Raw genomic sequence first — 21603 nt, forward strand, 5'->3', positions numbered from 1 at the left:
AAATAAATTTATAGCTTATTATATTTCCGGAAGTGAATGAAGTAATTTGTAGTTTTTGTCGAGGATTCTCGTTTTTGGGAGACAAAGCATATATAGGTAGATTAATAATTCTCATAAAATCTGAAATTATCAATAAAACATATCTTTCCAGAACAGCAATCCTCAAGGAAATTATAAAAGAGAAATATTGTAAGCTCTACATATCGCAAATCTGCCCAAATTATGTCATAAATCAAAAAATCTAACTAAATTTCTTATTTCTTAGACCTTTTGATATATTAATGCTTGTAAATGCTCTTGACTTTAGGACTTTTCTGTTTAAAAGTTTTTCTTCAATAATTTTTGAAAGATTGATAAAAAATCAGAAGAGACCTAAAATCAAAAAAATTTAGAAGCATTAAGAACTAATTATCGAGTAATAAGCGTTCATAATTAATTCTTACTTTTCGGAAGATAACTCACAAGATTTCAAAGTTACTATTCACATGAAATGAGTTAAAATGAGATTTTTCATTTTCTTATATATATATCTTATATATATATATATATATATATATATATATATAAAAGAGATTTTTTTTTGACTTATGATACCATTTCAGCGGAGGGGCGATGTAAAAAGCGAAGATAACCCTTAACTGAAAAGGTAGAATTTGACAGACGCGAAAATTTGTTAACTATGTGTAAACCAATACGGTTACCAGACTGGGCCAAGCGATGCGTATTCTTATAGGAAATTAAATGTCCTAGGAAAAAGTTCTCTTAGTAAATCAATATGAAACAAGGCATTTCCTTGTCGTCCTTAAACATTGATTTATTTTTTCAATTTTGCGTTTCGGTGAAATTGGAAAAATAAATCAATATCTAAGGCACGCTCACAAAGAAACGGCTTTTATCATCATGCCTAATATTTTTACAGTATCCTTAAAAAAATAGTCGTTTTTTTGGCCTTGTCTACTGGTCACACCATGTAATCCTCAAGTGATTGGAGAGCTTCTTATTCCCCATTTTAGAATTTCTAACGGAATTTAGACGGAGAATAGAAATCAAAATCAGTGTAATGCGATCTGTCCGACGACACCTTTTTGTTAGTGTTTTGGTGATAAAATGCTTAAAAGAAACTTTGATACAGTGGATTCATGAAACCGAACATGACTCAAGATTAAATATAATGAAAACAGAACTTAGAAAACGAAAACGTGAAGAAGAAGAAAGATAATTGATTCTTAAATGTAGAGCAAGTGATCTTAGTGAAGAAGCTACGCCGTTTTCCTTTTGGAATTCTTTATTTTCTGAAAAGATTTTGATTCAAGTATTGAATTGGACAGTAGACGAAATGCTAGTTTGATTCAGAGTTCGTTGTGGATTAAAAATGTACATGCCCTATGTAAATATGGCATCAATATAATGTACTTCGCAGATGTTATACATATACATAAACTGAAGAAGAGCAAACATTTTTGGAACTAACTTAAGCATTGATACTTCTTGCATAACCGCTGTTTGGCTCAACAGAAATACAACCTGCCGTTTGCTATTTCAATAGATTCTAATTTGGAACTGTTTATTGTAACTTTACTAAGTTTACGGATAAACATTCGAAACAGGTGGAGAGAATTGCTGACTTCTGAAATGTTTATAATCCTTGACAGCGCTTGACAATAATTTCAATGAAACATTTTCAATCATCCGTCACATGGTCCTGAATTAGCTTTTTCCAGAACTGAATTTCAGGTTTTTTTCTAAAAAAAATCATTACTAAAATAATTATGAATATATGTATCTATTGATAACAAAAAATGAAAATACTTTCTGTTCATAAATAATACATATGAAATAAATTTTAATTGAATGAAATTATCATTCAAGTTCGATTACCAAAATGGAAAATTTAATTTCAAAGTCAAGTGCAAGATTCAGTTTTAATACAAAATACAATTAGACTGCTTTTGAAGTGGTGATTTGAGTATACTAGACTAATTTATTTGCTTAGTAGCAGAACAGAATTCCCACTTTGACTGCAACAATGCGGAAAATAGGGATTGTAGATCTGTTTGAATTTATTAGTGATTAGCGGCGGCTCTGTAGGATAAAGTAGAAATTCAATATAACAGTAACATCAATTCATCTATTGTTTACTCTCCATGTTTCCATTATTCATCATTCATATGAAATGTACAGGGTACTTCAATAATGATGGTGACCTGTCTCGAAAACCTTTTTGCTGACTTGTATTTAACAAAATATTGTTTTTAAGACATTTTTTGTAGATTTTGAGAGGTTTAAGGCATAGACCGCACTACGGTTAAACCGCTGTGGTTTTTAATCGCGGGTAAAAACCGCGGCAAAATTTGTAATCTATAGAACTTGGTTGACGCGCACGCACTGGCGTAAACGCGGGCGGTTTTTTGGTCAGTATTCGGTAGAACAAACAGGCGCTCCTCTGGTGAAATACATTTGCGAAATTTTGTATCCATGAAGGTGATGTACGGACGCACAATTTGTAAAATCTTATCGAAGCTGGCTACTGACATCCTATAGTAATTAAAACATTTATCAGGATGGCCTCTTAAGCTTTGATACTTCTTATGAAACAAACCTTTCTCAAATCTACGCCCAGTAAGTGGATGGATCCAATATTTTCGAAATTTGCGTTGACGTCTTCTTTTTCTATTTCTTATTATCAGTGCAACAACACATACTGCTACCTTGAAATCCATCTTCACACTGCGGGTCGTTTCGCGATTTTTTATCGTGGTGTGTGCGTCTCAAGCGGTTTCGCAGTTGTAGCGATTAACCGCTTGCTGAAAAAAATCGTAGTGCGGCCTCAGCCTAATTGCGAATAACTTTTAACTGAGTTGACTTAAAGAAAAATTATTTCATACTTTTTTTGAAGGCCGTTCAATTGTCCACAAAAATATCTTTTTCTTTTCACCACACAATAATTCGAAATACATTAAAATTAAAAAAAATTCCAGTATAGTTCAAATGGGAAATCAAAAATCACGATGCGGCAGTTCTAAATATTGATATTAAGAACTTAGAATTTTTTTTGTCATCTTGAACGATATATTCATAGTAGCTAAGAAAAATTGGAGGCCCACCCTAATATATTTGCCAACAATGTCTTCAAAATAGATATTTTTTTCAGACATCGCCCAATCTTCGAAGACCGGCGTACTTTAGATTGTCTTCAGCGTATGAAAACAATAGACTAAGTGCGACAAGTAAGTTTTTCTATTATTAATACATAAATGGCTTGTTTTCATGTACTTTATACAGTTAACCCTTAAAGTCGTAAACTTGAACGTATATTTTGAAATAAATATCAGAAAGTGCATAAAATGAAATAAGAAAGAGAGAGAACTTAACCTGTTTTCAAAAAAAAAAAAATAATAATATCAAATCACTACCGACGTTACCATATGGTAGCACTAGATCAAAATTGATGGATTTTGATGTTGAAGGTTATCCTGAATCTTCAAATAGGAATTTAAAATCTCTCTTCTGAACTTAAGATGTTTATATATCGTGAAATGTTTCCATCTAATCAAACAGTCCAGTTTATGTATATGTTACCGGCAATGTGTATAATTCAGGTATTGTATATAATCCCTAGGTAATGTATTCAATCCCTGGGGCGTCCAGGCAATGTATGAAATATCATGAATATCATTGTTCATTTCATACTTTACCTAGGTATTGTATACAATTCCTAGGGATTGTATAGAATACCTGCTGGTTCGCCGGTAATGTGTAAAATAAATAAATCTTAAGACTAAACTAATGTTAGGTAAGCCGGTTAATATCAATAAATCTTAACAGACTTACTTATCAAATAGCGGACAAATAAAACATGTTGTATTCACTTGAAATAAACTTTATTAGCAACTTTAAAATCACAAAAAAATAACATAAAATTCTTCTTGTTTGTAACATAACATTACAAGTATCTTTTAACATAATATAAGTAATTTTGTAATTGAACTTCACAAACAAAACAATTCTCTTTATAACAAAAAGTAGGTCTAATAGGCATTCACAATTTTAAGTAAAAGTAGGTTTTATTTATTCTTACACGACAAACTACTATGGCACTTTGAAGAGCACAGAGCCTTACTTTTGACACAGGAACACTTTTTAGAGTCACAGTTTTTTTTGCAGCTACATTTCACAAAGCCCTGTCCTGTCCCCGTAGATTGAAAAGTCGCAACTGTACGGAGTGTCGTTTCCAGATTGGGGACGTCTTCTTCTTGCAGTAATTTCTGATGGCAAACAGTGAACTGTTGTCTTGAACACAATGTCTTGACAACGCCTTGCTTTGTGCCTAGTTGATATAGATCGTCATCAGTTTTGTGTAATACTACAGCCAGTGTATTGCGAGCATCACCACGACCTCTATCGACTTCTGGAACAGGAATGCGTACAGTGGTACCCAACGATACGGGAGGGAATTTTTTTCAGAAGTTTTAAGCATTTTCTGAGCTTGTACTATCAAATTCTCTTTGGCTCTGATGCGGTTTTCTATCGAAAAGGCGTTTTTTTGCGCATAAAGGACAAGCAACTTTGGATCCAAAACCTTCTGCAATATTTTCTTCCGGAGCAGCACAAATAGTATGAATAGGCCTATTGCACATTCTGCACGAATGACCACCTGTTGTCTCCTCGGAACAAACACAGCATATAAGTGCACAACTCAATGACTCCTCTCGTACTGATACCAAATTCGGATCATGTAACGCTTGATTATTTACCTCACAAGGAAGATTTTCGACATTCGTAGGCTCAACAACATTCTTAGTATTTGGGATAGCCATGTGTTCATCATGCGCACTTTGGACATTTGAAGCTTCCTTACCGATGTTAAAACTATCTAGTGCAGCGTTTTGTTTATCTGGTGCCTGTAGAGGTTGAGTGTCAGCTGTTTCAGTTTCTGATGTCTCAGCCGCATCTATTACAGATTCTGAAGATGACTTCATCACTTTTTCTAAATCTTCTTCACTCTCCAGGTTGTGAGTATCCTCAAAAGGCAAAGATATGCCAACTTTTATTTTCGACCCAAAAAAAGCTTCATAAGGTGTTCTTTTGATTCCTGAGTGAAACGCCCTATTCTTTATGAGTTGTACAAATCGCAGACCATCACTCCAACGTTCGCTATCGTTATCTTGCATCCAAGTTGTAAGCATGTTTTCAATGTCCTGGTTAGCTCGTTCGACACTCCCTTGACTTTGGGAATGTCTAGGCTTTCCATGTACAATTTTTAAGTTCGGCCAGTATATTTTAAGATTACTGACCACTCGGTTTGCGAATTCTCGACCGTTGTCTGATTGTAAGATGGCTGGTGCACCAATCAGTGTAAAAATATCCAGTAAATTGTACGCTACTTCCTCAGCGCGTTTTGTTTTCAGGGCTCTTAATATGACAAACTTTGTGAGATGATCCTGATAGACCATTATGAATTTATAATCCCGGTCCGGATGAGATTGATAGTCTATCAAGTCTACTTGACAGCAAGAATTAAATTCTGTTGAAAGTATGGGCTTCACGACAATCCCTTTTTCTATTTATTTATTTTTAACATCGTGGCGAGTTATATTCTTATATCTTGATGAAAGCTCCTTCAGCATTCTGTCTCGTCCTCCATGGCCGATACTTTGATGTGCGTCGTGAAGTATTTGAAATAATTCAGTATCGGCAACGTAGTATATAATATTGTTATTTGTAGTAGCATCCACAGGAAAAATCAACTTATCTTTCTGACCAACAGTTATAACATCATAATGCTTCTATAACCAGTAATCCCGAAAAGCCTTTTTTTCAGCCGTTTTTGCATTTTTTGTTTCTCTGCGCCTCTAGGAAGGGTGTCAGGGTTCTATGAAGCTTACCGTACTTATTTGTTTGTAATAACCACAATTGCGTTCGAGTGTTACATTACCTGCTGCAAGTTTGGCGTTGTATAGAATACCTAGGTAAAGTGTAAAATAAATTCTATTTCATACTTTACCTGCCCGTTTTAGGTATTCTATACATTGCCTAGGTATTGTATACAATACTGGATTATACACATTGCCGGTAACATATACATGAATATCTTTTCGTGCAGCTTATAGGGTGAACACCATAACAAGTTGAATCCACAGTTACTATGTTCTATCCAACGTGTACATATCCCATCATCTTTTTCTATCACATGTTCAAAAGCTTCCTTAGGTTTACACGTCATTTGGTAGTGGACAGCTTAACAGCAAACGATTCTCGCGGTTTCAAATAATTTGATAGATTGGCAATTGTGAAAAGATTGTCAAAATATAATTTATATTACAAAAATGCTCGTAAATTTCTGACCGCCTTAGATTATTACCTTGATATAATTCAAAATTGACTACGTAAACACTTGACGTATTCAGGCACGTTATTTTATAGCCAAAAAGAACAGGATTCCCGCATATAAACTGGACTGATATATGGTATATACTTTTTTTAAATATGTCAATCAAAGGTTTTAGTTTCCAAACGTCAGTTTGAGTATTTTCACGGAAATTATTGTCTGTGATTATTTATGGTGTAGTAGTTCCTGTTAACATCATCATTGAAATGCGTTATGATTGATATTAAAACACATTCTCGCCTCTCGACGACACTCTTTTCTGGTTTTTGGTAGATTACCATACATAATGAGATTTTTCAGTAATAGTTTGTCGTTTTACATAGATTTTATGCTGTAAATACTTCGATACCTGTTTGAAATAGAATCTGCAAAATGTTGAATAGAGCAAAATGATGCGATCTGCCCTGATAGTATAATATACTATTTTAATTTACCATACCCTACTATAAACAATCTGTAGTAGTTGGGTACAATGATAATGATGTGATTTATTTCAGTTTTAATTATGAATAAATGAATTTATTGAAAAATAAGGCTTATGTGATCTAGACTAAAACATTGGTGCAAACGGCATAGCTAGCGCAATCTATTTCGTAGTAACTCAAATACAAATTTTTCGTAATTTCGTAATAAAACATAGTCAATCAAAATACTAAGAACTTTTGTAAATCTTCGAAGATTGTTATTAAAAATAATATACAGTTCCATATAATTAATATCAAAGTAAGATTAACACTTAAAGATCAAAAAAAACTTATCTCAGTAAATTTTCTCCACTGTCTAAGAAAACTCAAATTGTACAAAGGTTGCTACTTACGATTTGAGGTAGACATATAAAAACGAATATTCATAATTGGATATGAGTTTCTTTGATTATAAAAATATTATTTATTAAGATAAATGCGTTTCAACCAACTGTCGAAGCATTTTTCCCATTCCGATTGTGGTAGCTTGAGGACATGCTATTTAGACGCATCAATCGCTTCTTCGGTTGTCGAAAAACATTGACGTCCCAATTTATGTTTGATCTGCGGGAATAAGAATAAATATACGATAGATGACTCATAAATTCGATGTTTTCACGCAGTATCGTGTTGGTGAATGATTCGTCTTCTGCGATTAGTTTCCCTGATTTTTTCGAACACTTCTGGTAAACAAATGCTGGTGTAACATTCAGAATTGACTGTTCTACTTACCTCTAATGCAACGGTGGCGACATGTCTAGTTATTCCGAAAAAATTTTTTTCAGCAGCTCTTTGAAACAATAGACACGAGCTTTTTTAAAGCGATTGCCAAATTATTTGGTATCCAACGCGAAAAAATGTTTTTGATAGCCAAATGTTCATGTAGTATTGAATGTATGCGAGTGGAACTAATGCCAAAGTTTACCTTAATCTCAAGGTATGTTACGTGGCGATCTGGCAATATCAGTTTACGCACAGTATCGATGTTTTCTGGCATAACAGCCGATTTTGGACGACCCTATCGAAATTCATCCTGTAGCGAAGTGCCACCACCATTGAATTCGGAAAACACGGCTGCTCGAGATGTTGCTTCATCACCAAAACGAGTTGATCGGCACACTGCTATTGGTTCTATCATCGTTGTTGCCACAAGTCAAAACTTAAGTATGAACTATATGATGGTCATAATTGGTAATTACTACGCTTATTGTCGAAATTTTATTTCATTTCATTGAATTCGGGAAAGCACTAAACAAGGTAGCTCGAGATGGTTCTTCATCATCAAAAGTCGAAGCGAGTTGATCGGTTTACTGCTGTTTGCGACTTATTTATTGTTATTAAGAGGAATGTTTCAAGTACCTGTGAAAAACTCAAATAGCACTCGTAGGACAACATACTCTGAGTACGTTCACAATTAAAAATGTGAAACATTATAATGGCAATGTCAGATTTGACATACTCACATCAGTATTGCCATATCTCAAAACTTAAGTAGCAACCCTCGTATTTTAATTTATATTCGTATATACTGATTGATAATTTTATCCATTATATATTTAGTAAAACAATGATAACTTTACAAAAATTATCTATATAGTAAAGCTAGAACCTAGAACGAATATTGGTTTTGAGCAAGTTGAAATCGAGCGCGATCGTAATCAAAATAGCAGCGGGTCTGAATAATTGGTTAATTTATCTGAATTAATAAAAGTTTTTAATTTGTTATTTCAATTTTTTCAGTTGTTATTACTATTCTTCGAAAGTTATTTATAACAAAAATCTTAAAGAATTATTGGTTCTCGCCACAAGTATTTGAAAAAAGAATACGAAAAAATAAACCTTCTCGATATTTTACGTGAAAACGATGATTTATTTTTATATTGCTGCTTTTGTATCCAGACATTTGATGCAGTACATATTTAAAATAACAGAGCTTTCTAGACCATATTAGTTCTTAGAAATTTACAATACGAATGTTTATAACTTCATTATTTCATATTCTTAAAAGAGTTTTTCTATCCAGGTTTCTCTTCACCTTCTCCTGCCGTTTCTCTTCCGTCATTACACCACTGGAACAACGATGCCGATAGTATATCAGGAAGTAATTCATCCGTTCATAGATAGTAAGTATAAATTGATTTTTCTAAGAAACATGTCGATGTTTGATAGTCATTGTATCGCTCGAAGTCATTGTCATGACATCTTTGTAAATTGTTTCCTTCTATATGATTGGTAGACATTTTTGCAAACTGATGTCAAATGTCAAATCAAATGCCAGAAAAGCATATCCAATATTCCATGATTTTTTGGGTAATACAACAGTAGAAGGTGTTTTCAATGACATTCTTCTTTTCCAAATTGATTATCTTCATCCTTGTATACCAAATAAGGAAATGAAGGGGTATATGATTTTGGATTACGGGGAATAAATGATAAAATTCATGAGATTGATTGTAGCAATTAACTGTTGAAATTGATATCTGTGTGCCTCGAAATTATTTTTAAATTGAGGAATTTGTTGCGGATTGTAGTTTGAAGTTTATCGGAATTTGAGATTATAGAATGTTAGGAAATTAATTTGCGAAATATTATAGTGTTTTCTAAATTATTTGAGATATGATACATTGGAAACCAGTGTTTCGATTTTGTCATAAAATGGAACTTGTATTTCATCTACCAGGACTTGATGCAAAAAATTTGAAAATGAGTAGATGGCGTGAAAATAATGCTGAGACATAAAAAAATTCTCATGCGATCCCGTGTTTCTGAGTTATAGGCCTTTAAAATTGAAAAATCAGAACTTATATTTAAGTATATTTTCTAAATTATAAATTCAATCATTAGGAATTTTTAATCGATGATTACATATGTCCATTTAGTGTGTTTGACAGAATAAATAATTCTTTACTCCTATCTGAAGGCCAGAGGCGGCTCATGCCCAATAGTTAGAAACCGTAATTTTACAAAGACAACTTGTACAAAAATGAATTTTTCAATCAATTTTTAAACAAAAAAATACTACATACTTTAACTACATAGAATTCATTGATTAGGAGATATGTAGATTTTTAGATCGTTGTACATGCCAAGGAAACCGTTCGCCATAAAGAAACATTCTGAAGAAAATTATCATAAATTGTAATTATTTATGGAAAATACATTATTTTTATAAAATAATATTTTAGGAAGTGTTCTACCAAAAAAAGTGGCGAAGGTCAACAACTGTACAAACACAAGCTTTATAGCAATATGCATTAGATGTAGTTTCTACAAGGAAAAGTGCCATTTTTTCGCAAATAATTAAAAACGTACCCAAATGTTGGATGATTGGGAGTTCGATGTTTGAAAAATGTCCTTAGATCTTCTCTAGAGAGATAAAGAGATATGAATAAAGACGTACAATAGTGCTTTAGCGATTTCTTCAAGGCTTTCGATAACGTCAATTATGAAAGATTTTTCGAGGTTCTTAGAAACACTGGCATTGCAAACTGTAAATATAAGAGTACCTAGTTGACATTTAAAATTCTTAAAATTTGTTTGAATTAATGCCTTATTATGTTATACGTTATTATGGTAACTTATCGTATTTGAAAAAAAATTTTTAAGGGTACAATATTCAATACGAATTCCACAACTGATTTTTTCATAGCCAGTCAAGGAATTTCTATGTTTAGGTAATAACAGTTGAATGCTTGATAGTGTACACTGTGTCCTATTTTATTACACTGTATCTCAACTATTATTATAAATATAGACATGCGCTTTTCGCGACCCTGTATCAGTATATGTAAAACTTTTAAAGCCACAAACAAAAATATTCCAACTACTTTTGTTCTTGAAATACAAGGCGAAAACAAAAGTGGAGATGTGTGATTATTTCTGAGGTCCCGCATAAGATAGAAAACAAATTCAGTTTAACATGCCCCGCAGCGCTGGTCATTGGGACAGAAAAACAATAATACATAAGTTAAATAAAGGAGTGTTACAAAATCTTGTCCAATACGTAAATTAATATTTACTCATAAAGCTTGGTGACTTTAAGAAACTCTATGATTGAAGTGTGTCCTTGATGTTGGTTATCATATCAAACTGCTGGTATGTGGTAGAATATTTTCTGCAGTCGGTGAGGATGTGCTTAACAGACCCAGGAACGTGACAACTTTGGCAGACAGGACGACATCAGTGGGGTATTTAAAATTTTTTAGAGCACTGTTTTCAAGATTGGGCACAACTTGGTTTAAATAGATAACTCTCTATATATTATAGTAAAATTTTTGAATTTTAGCTTCAACAATCCATATTAATGTTTGTTTATTTGTTTTAGTTTAGTATTTAGTTGAGTGTCTAATACAGGACCTGAGAAATAATAACATCTCTAAAAATAAACATTTTTGTTTTCGCCTTATATTCCACGAATAAAAGTAGTTGAAATATTTTTGTTTGTGGCTTTAAAAGTTTCACATAAAAGTGATACAGGTTCGTGAAAACCGTATTTCTATATCTTTAATAATAGCTGAGATACAGTGCAGTCTCAACTAAAATGGGACACAGTGTACTACGTCAAGAAAGTTTTCAAAAAAATCAAATGAGCTTTGTGAATAGTATAGTGAATTAAAATTTATGGTACAATGCACAAATGACTCTATAAATTAATAAAAAAGAAGAGTCAACTCAGCAGACACGCGATATCTACCTCACCCATATGGTAAAACTTACCCTGCATAGAGGCTTAAATATAGACACACCTACAATTCATGAATGAACTGAGAACACCCAATTGAAACTATTTTTGAAGGACATACATTTACAAAACAATATTGAATCTTGTTAACCAAATAGATCAATATTATATTCCACGATAGACCTTCTAATTGAGGTCGACTGTTTATGTGGCAAGTAATGCTCTGTGAACGTTCATCGGCTCAGATTGATGATGGAAATGTCCTTAAGTACAAGGGTTATATTGTTTCCTTCCATAGGGATTAGGTATTTGAGTGAATGGATCGAGCGTTATCGTAAATAGGAATTAATATCCTGGATGAATAGGATTTATTTTGCATATTCACGAATTCCAAAAGAGAATGAGGTCGGTTTTCTTTACGTTGGTAGAAAAATTGTTGTAAATAAAGAATTCTAATTAAAATTTAAACGGAAATTTCATCATATAGCAATCAAAATCAGAATTTCAGATCGCAGATGATTTCCTGAAGGAGAAAGTTTTTATATTCGTTGCGTGAAAAGATTACTAATTTCTCAGTTCAAACTTACAAATATCGATCCAAATAATGCCCATTTACTAAAGAGAAATTTTCCAATAGGATATTTCACTAACCATATTCTTGAATTGGAAAATCGGAATTGCGCATATAAATTAGAAATTAAACTGCATATTTTCCGACCTGCAATCTGTGCTATCTTGTAATAATTTGCAATTTAAGGGCAGCGCACGCCTCTAGGTGAACTGTTTGTTTCCTTCAATTACTAGGAAATTTTTTAACGGTTTAGTAAATTGGTTTCCTCGAGCCAATAAGAAACATCTCGATAAATATGAGGTATGGAGTGGTTTTAACAAGTTTGTGAATCTGGAAACTAGAAATTTAGAAACCTATGGTAGATTTAAATTTCGAAAACATAATACTTCTCGAATCAATATAAAACATTTGAATACTCCCAATCTCATCATCATCATCTCGGGAATAATTGCTCTCAAACGAACTTATCCGGAGCGTCTTCTATAATAGGTGTTTAAGTATTCGTATTATTATCATAGAGTTTAAATTGAAGATAGATAGACCGAGGTGAGGGGAGAGACTTTCAAAACGTTTCAATAGAAAATACATCAACATACAAAGCTATCAGTTATACAGTGCGGGACAGAAACACGTACGTCTTTACAAACTCTCTTGCGTTTGAACGTAGGCGCAACGTGCATTCTGCATTGAACGTTATAACAAAAATGACGATTCGTGCGCTATTGTTAGGCGTTTATATCGACGTGAGTTTGGATTACATGACATAAATCATTGTCCGATGGAAAGTGTGATTTGATCGTGGGTCAGAAAGTTCGAAGCTACTGGTTCCCCTCTCAATAAGGAGCCTACGGGACGCCTAAGATCAACAAGAGTAGAAGACATAATTCAACAAGATAGAGCTTCAGTTCAACGTAATTCTGGTCTATCGACTTGCAATAGATCAGCCGAACTTGTAGTATCCAGAACATCTTTGCGTCGCATTTTGTCGAAAGATCTGTAATTACAGCAGTATAAAATTCAACTTGTGCAGAAACAAATTATTTAATTTTAAAACGAGCTTTTGTTGGAATAATATTGGAACGCTTTCAGAGTTTCAACAATATTCTGTTCTCCGACGAAGCCCATTTTCACTTAAATGGACATATCAATAGACACAATTGCCGTTTCTGGGCTGCAGAGGACCCGCGTGAAAAACATTAAAAGCCTCTGCATTCGACGAAAGTAACCATTTGGGCGGCCATATCAATGTACAGAATCATCGGACCCTATTTCTTTAAAAATCAACAGGGGCAATGCTTCTCTGTAAATTTTGAACGATACATAGCCATGTTAAGGAATTTTTTTTCCGCAACCGCATTAATTTGCAGCCTATAATCGTACGACATGGTTTCAACAAGATGGCAACAAGATGGAGCGACATGTCATACTTCTAATGCCTCTTTGGTGGTCGTAAACCAGATATTTGCTGAGAAACTGATATCTCACCGAGGTGACATTGCATGGCCGCCTAGAAGACCGAATCTAATACCAACAGATCGCTTAATCAGTTGAAAACGAGAAGAGATCTGGATTTGAGATCTAGATTCAAGGAATGTTTGCAGCGCGATGGTGCACACCTGGATGATGTTCTTTTTAAGAAATGAATTTCGCAGGTGTATGTTTCGAATAAAATAAAAAATTTTATGTGGACTATATTTAGTATTTTCATTATTATTTTTTCAACTTCGCAAAACGTTAGTAATGAATATAAGAAATGAAAAGTAAGTGAACGTATATATGTATATATATATATATATATATATATATATATATATATATATATATATATATATATATATATATATATATATATATATATATATATATATATATATATATATATGGGAATTAAGATACTCACGGGAACTGTTTTAGGGAAGTGTTAAAATAAGCATAATCTAGTTTTAGCAGTGAACATTTGTAAAGTTAATGGTATTCTATTAACGTGGCAGACCATCTTTTATCGTAGGTGCTTGAAATTTTTACTGGATCATAAATAATTTGAGGGAATTTCAGTTAACCACGTGAAAGTATAAGTATATAAATAATGTTAAACTTTATGATCATTTTATATCATTATAAATTTGTTATTTCAGTGGAAATACTATTAAAAATTATTTCAATTCAATCGATTGTGTGATATTTAATTGGCATTATAATACATAGCTGGGCATATGTTTTAATGTTCATTTTTTTAGATTTTTTATTATTTAACTACTACAACGGAGATTACCAAGTTAAAAATAGCTGAGAAGACATTCCAAAAGATTACGTCGGTCATATCTTACAACAAGCGTAAGTGTAAAACCCCTTTAGACCAGTGCTTAACACGTCCGAAAAGATTTCTGAATCGAAACAGTCTAAATAGTAGACGTCAAACGGCTAACGTGCTCTTAAGAAGGGTGGAAGGTGATGCGATCGTTTTCTGGCATCACAAGGTGTGATCTACATAGACTGACTCGTGAATCAATCTATCGAGTGGTTTAAACCGCGTGAGAATCCTTTCATTACTTCCCGAGGTATTCACGGATTTACAAAACAGCAGAAGGAAAATACATCTTTGATTTTAAATATTTAATAAATTTCGAAAAACTTTTCCTTCTTTTCCACTTGTTCCAGTTCGAAAATTCAAATTTCTTATATACCTTCATGAAATTTATTTCAATTTACGTGGAACTATAGATGATAAAAGATGATGCAATTTTTTTGGAAAACCGTTAAGTCATAAATAAATTATTCGAACTGTCAAAGCTGCTTCCAGAATCGGGGATTTAATTCACATATATCAATTGTATATAACCGGCAAATCAACTTTATAACGATCTACCTTAATTTCCCAGATAACTCTCCAATATCCATCAGATAATACACACCACACACACTTCGTCAATCATCGGTGTTAGACGTTTTCTGCGGTTTCCCTCTATCCTAGTGAACCGGTTTCCCAACCAAATAGCCAACGATTAGGAATAATGCATAAGCTGTACTCGCCCGCACCTCGTTCATATTAAAAAAAAATTATATAAAACAAATAAAAACATATATCCCCAAAAAAAGAAAAGTTCTTTTTACTTACATCAGAGCTCTTTTTTAGTTTTTTTCTGGCCAATACTGACAAACAACACTTCAGGGCCACGAATTTTCGAAAAAAAAAAAATGTAGATACCTAGGAAATCGGTAAAAAACATACCAAGTAATACCGCGGTCATGTCTTCGTGGTACACTAGAGCTCTTTTTTTGTTTCCTTCTGGCCAATGGTCGATCGCTCTTCTTCCTTTCCAACCAGGACAGCAAGCACAGCCCCACATAACCTCCACAACCCCAGCCCTGCAGAGGAGCAGCTCCTATGTCAGGGCCCAAATGTAGATACATTTTTTTTGAGAATTTTCAAGCTTTTAATACTTGTGTCTATACCCTGTATCTAAATTTTAAATCTTTTTGTTGACGAAATACCAATTTTGAAAGTTTATCCGGTGGTTTTCTCCATTTTCCATAGCTGCTCGCGCTCACGTTAGTTTTTAATGAAATCGCCCAGACTACAATGTTTAGTAAGCAAATCGGTAAAACACATACCAGTAATACCGCGGTCATGTCTTCATAGTAATTAGCAGTTATTAGTATATAAAAACACATAGTATATAAAAGCACATAGTACATAGTTTTTTTGCCGTCAAATCAAATATTTGTTCGTTTTCCCCTTGAGATGGTATTGAGTATTGAGTATTCAAGGAGCTAACCCGAATTAGCTACGTCGTGTGTATCGGATCTATTCTATTTCGACTCATGTTATATTGAAATTCATCGTAGATTTTGAAAACGTATTGGGTTCAAAAGAAGAAACATAATGTTAATTAACACTTCCGATAAAACTCAAAGATTTAGATAAATAAATCTATTTCTTTGGACTACTTCTGCATAGAAATTTTCAGGGAATTATGACTATTAGTTCCCGTTTTACATGTCTGAAGTGGTACGATTTAAAAATTTGCCGTTATATATAAAATTATGAAATATTTGTTGACCCATTTTCCGTCGATTTTAATCTGTTCCACCACAATTCCAACTTGAAATTTATAACATATTTTCATCGTATTTTTCAGGAACTCACTGATCGCTAGAAATTATTAGACGGACAATAAACAAACCTCAATTTCTCACTTTATTTGCAGTTTTAAATATATCATCATTTCAACGTTTATTATATTGTTTCCAATTATTTTGTGGTACGCAAGGATTTAGGAATTTCAATCATCAAGAGTTACATTTTGGCACAGACACATATTTGTTGTGGTTTAGATGGGTATTTTTAGATTTTAGTGACCCTCAGATTTATGAAAGTGCAACAGGAAATTATAAAACACGTGAAGTCTGGTTTTACCTAACGAATTTTTCATTTTATTATACCTTTGCTATTGGAAACAGATGACTGTTGATACGGAGAATAAAATACTGAGTGTTTATTTTCTGACGTTATATATCAAATACTTTTAAAACCCCCTTATGGGATCTCCCATGTATGTATTTAACAAAAAATAGAGAACATAGCCTAGCGCGAAAAGTAGGGCATTCTTGTCCACGATTTTTGTCACTCGAGCCGAAGACTGGGTCCAGGGCAAAGCCCCACTGCCCTCACTAAATAAATGCTTGAATTCTGTTGTTTTTTTTTTGAATAAATTAAAATTTAAAAGTATTTATTTCTTTCTATAAATTAAACATACATTTTACATTTTACAAATATAAAAAATAATGCTGAACATAATTACATTTTTTAATCATTGATTTTTTCTTTGGTATCATACTTATAATTAATTATGATAATTTGTTTAATTTTGCCATAATTGAAGTTACAAATGAAGAATCGAACGCTTTTGATGTGCTAGGGAGTTAATCATTACTAATAGCTAGTCCTTCCTCTTCCAAGTTTCCTACAATTTCTTCTTCTTCTAATTCACTATTACTAGAATCGTCTTAAATCATTTTTCTAATTTCAATTCTCTATTTTCACGCTATAATATATACTTAATATCGTGTGAAGAAAAGTGTCATCAAGAGTGAACATTTGGATAAACAAGTCGTTACTACGATACCAGGAAGAAAATAAAGTCTTTCCGGAAGATAATAGACGAGTTCTGTTACGCATACCAGGGACGAAGAGCGAAATTTTCATCCCAGTGAGAGAAACACGATATTATCTAATAGGAATTTGATTTTGAAAATACTCTATCAGCCATTTTCAGTATTTGTTTCTCATATCACCTCACAAACAATAAGTAATATTTTCACAGATTGTGTTTTATACAAACCATACCTGGTTGTGTTAATTTACTGCCTATTACTATGTAAAATCGATTCGCATGCGTACGAATATTTTTATTCATCACTTTTTACTAATTATGTTTCACTCACTTATTAAAACTTTTTTTTCGATCTCAATACGAGGATATATTGAAAAATTCTTAGCCTACTATAGAACCAAACAAAATTTCATTGTCAAAATATTTTATTACTCAACATATTCTCCTCTTAATTGTTTCTTCTTGCTTTGCTAAACAGACCTCCACAGCTTTTATTACCTCCTCGTTGGAAGAAAATTTACGACCTTTCTTTTCAGTTGACGAAAGAGATAATAGTCGGATGCAGCAAAATCTGGTGAATAAGGGGGGTGTTTTGGTAATTCAAACCCTAAATCACGAATTTTTTGTATGGAAACATGAGATTTGTATGCAGGGGCGTCCTGAAAAAACAAAACAACTTTGGATAGCTTTCCGCATCTTTTCTCTTTAATTTTTTCCCGTAGAGTGGTCAGTTATGTCGAATAGTAATTTCCAGTTATTGTTGTACCCTTATCCTGAAAATCAATCATGATTACTCCATGACAATCACAAAAAATTGAAGCAAGAACTTTTCCAGCAGATTTTTGAGTGAAAAAAAAGTTACTTCACTTGCGAGTTTTATAAAAAAATTTTTCTACATCCGTAGACTTGAAAAAATTTGACAAAACTTTTTTCAATTTTTATTTTGTAATAGTAATGTTGAAAGTACAACTGTGAGCATTATTAAGTTGAATTGAAGAAGAAGTTACAATACTATTGGTACTTGAATTGGCAACATTTAACGAGTTCAAAGAAATAGCATCGTCTATAGTTGTATTAGTACTTATTGCATTGTTGGTATGATCGTCAACATCTACAATGTTGCTTGAAGTCGAACTAGTTGTTGCCGTTAAAATTTTCATTGCGAAATCCATTTTGTGTTTTATTAAGTCGTCTACTTAACCCACAGCAACTGTGTTGGGTTTCCACCCACCATGCTTCTTTAGTTGAATTATATCACCACTGGAATCCACCAATAGTGACGCCGAAGAGCATCGAGTGTAGTTTTTTGAATTAGGTAAATTCAAATATGTTGCGATAAACGAGAGAATTCTTGAAAAGTTATCGAGACCTACATCTTGGGTTTTGCATTTTCCATTTCTATACTGGAAAAAAGAAATAATCTGTTTTGACATTTGTGGGTCGTTAAGTTTTATATTTTTTATAAATGTTTAGCAAGTTAAATCTATTGTCAGGTATTTCACCAACATGACTTTTTGTATGAAGTACTGTGATAATTGAAACATTTCCGGTATTATTAATATCGTTACATTTTATTTTATATAATTCCTCTCTCCACAGGGTCCTTACGATTCCGGATATTAGAGAAACTTGAAAGATGTTACAAATAATATCTAAGGTGACATTAGAATTTTTCGCTGTCATACCTGCTGCATGAGATAATGATCATCTGGAGTTTACAACATAAACTTATTAATTTCTTTCCAGGCAAATGTTTCAGATTTTTTGGGTCTATAGGCAACTGATTTATTTTTCAAATATGCAATGAGTTTAGAGTATTTACTGATGTCTACGTCGTTTTTAGCATTTCAGTTTTGAATAAGTTGACCAAAGACTTCCACATTTTGGATTTAGTTTCATTCAAAGTAAGTTAATAACACTCTTTCTGTGAAGCTGTTTATGCCCTTTTTACTATGCCACTCCATAAAAGAATTGTATTCCTTTAAATACTGTTTCCTGGATTTCTCAGGGAGAATCAAGAAATAAAAGTGTTACAATTAATCGAAGAAACGAATTAACATGAGAAAGAAAGAAGAAAGCGTTCACATCCCACTATTGTGATCAAACAATTTTATAATTGCATTAAAAAATGACACGTTACGACACTTTTTTTAACGCAAATGTGTGAAAAAATGAACCGCTACGGTACTTTTTTTCATGCTTTTTGACCGATTTAAAAATTACATCCTCTATGAATGCAAATGAATGAAAGAAAAACGTGAATATTATAACGGACGTTGAAAAATAATTTTTCTTTTTAAAACATTATTTTGGTTAATATATGTCTAATTTTACACACAACATAATATTGCATGTCATTTATTTTATATTTATTGTAGCAATAAATTCCAATTACCAATCACTACAGCTTTTTCATAGTTTCTTCCCTATTGCATAGGATTATTTATGGTGTGTTTGAACAGAAAATCTTAATCATATATACAAGTAGTTTACGGCAGTTTTTTAAAGCGGAAGCGTGGAAAAATGAAATGCTACGGTACTTCTTTTTCGCGCTTTTTGACCGATTCAGAAATTCTTTATAAATGCAAATAAATGAAAAAAAGTGTATATTATAACGGACGTAGAAAAAAAAAATTTTGTAGGTAGTTGGTGTGAAACTACGGTTAGGTGATAAATAATACACAGAAAGATAATCCAGTAATTTGTTCGCTCTGGTGTTTCTGCATTCCTTTTCTTAATAATATTTCTTTAAAAACCTTTTTTCGGATATAAATTCTAATTTTAACCACCCCATTTGCTTGAAAAATTACCAAGTGTGAAATTAGGGGCACGTTATTGGATTTAATGCGGTCGTAAAAAAACGCTTCATAAGAATTTTCTTGACAGCTTATTTTATTATACAAGAACCAGCATTCCTCATTTTAATGGAAAAACTAGGTAGGGTAATTTAAATTATATTTTTCCTAATGTTGATTAATTTACACATATTTATAGGTATAAAAGTGTTTTTTGTCATTCATGGAATGTACTAAAAGATTACTGTGTTCACTGGATCTTCCTCTACATGATCTGGTGTATTATTGATTAAATAACTTTCTTATTCCACCTGTTCAAGGCTCAACTGGGCCGGACACCTAATGAGAAGAAAACCAAATAAAATGATCTAATGAATAAAGCAATGGATCCCATTGTGGCCAAGAAGAAGAAGCGGGCCGAGAAAGACTTGGAGAAACGAAATAGGGGAGGACACAAGAGCACCACTCAATATAGAAAACTGGAGAGCAAAATGTCGGAACCGAAAAGAATGGAAAATAATCATAAAGGCAGCCAAAACAAACGAAAAACTATAAAGACAATAAAAATTAGAAAACTTAAAAAAAAAGGATTTAAAGCAACAAAAGCGATAGCCATAATCCACATGTGATTGAAAGGCTCCATTTTGCAGTTGGTTTTTCGACAATAACTCACTACATTTTCGAGCTAGAAACTTTTTTGAAAAAGCATTTTGTAGACTATTTCAAGTACTTCAACGCCATATCAATTAAAACTTGTCCGGTGTCATAAAGGGTGCCGCTCAAAGGGCTTACATAAGCCACATTTTGTTCCAATTGCAACCTCTGAACTAATGTATCACTTTCAAGTTTTAGGATACATTGATTTAGAAAAGCTCAAAATTTTAGACATGAAAAACCCTACAATTAGTATCTGAAACATTTTCTGATAACATGAAAAGTTTACTCAAGAAAAATTCATTTTTTTAAAGATTACGGAAATGCAATGTTCCATTTAATCAATTATTTTTTTAAATACCGGTCAAATCACATGGATCTTATCAATAATAAATGGACTACGATTACTTTCAATTAGAGTGGAAATGGCGAGGGTATAATTATTACATGTATCCAAAAAAGAAAAAAGAAGAAAACTTATTTTTGTTATAAATCAGTCAACTTTCATGCAAAAGACTTTTGATAGTGGTCAGGTCCAGATTTTTCTACGTGGTTTATATGTTTATAGTATGGATTTCTTTTTCTTCTTGCAACAACAGATCAGCTGTTTATACTTAATAGATTCTTTATGGTTATGTTCCTATATAAACTTCTAGATCATTCAGCATATGTGAAGGTGAAGATTCCATACTCATTATGCTTTGCGTGAATATAATGATGAAAACTGCACTTCTCTCCAAGATCTCTAGATTTATATTAATAGTTATATAATTATGATGATAGAGTATAAATGTTTGTATATTTATTAAAAAAAAAAGATTTGATTCGACTTTTTCGGATAAACCTCAACAAAAAGTATAAATACTTCAACACCGACGCCAAAGTTTGGCGCTTTGCTTTAAGAATAATAGTCCATTAAAGAATAATAATTCTAAT

At 32.6% G+C, this 21603-nt stretch overlaps 1 protein-coding gene across 2 annotated transcripts in view; it reads left to right on the forward strand.

Annotated features, from left to right (window-relative positions):
- Nucleotides 1-21603, forward strand: part of LOC130452813 (pleckstrin homology domain-containing family G member 5) — a 363306-nt gene that overhangs the window by 59031 nt on the left and 282672 nt on the right. For both annotated transcript variants that reach the window (XM_056792270.1, XM_056792271.1), the window contains exons 3-4: nt 3152-3227; nt 8876-8975. In XM_056792270.1, the coding sequence (XP_056648248.1) occupies nt 3152-3227; nt 8876-8975 (176 nt within the window). The remainder of the gene's footprint in view (nt 1-3151; nt 3228-8875; nt 8976-21603) is intronic.

The sequence above is a fragment of the Diorhabda sublineata genome, chromosome 2, assembly GCF_026230105.1.
Source record: "Diorhabda sublineata isolate icDioSubl1.1 chromosome 2, icDioSubl1.1, whole genome shotgun sequence".
NCBI classification, from domain to species: domain Eukaryota; kingdom Metazoa; phylum Arthropoda; class Insecta; order Coleoptera; family Chrysomelidae; genus Diorhabda; species Diorhabda sublineata.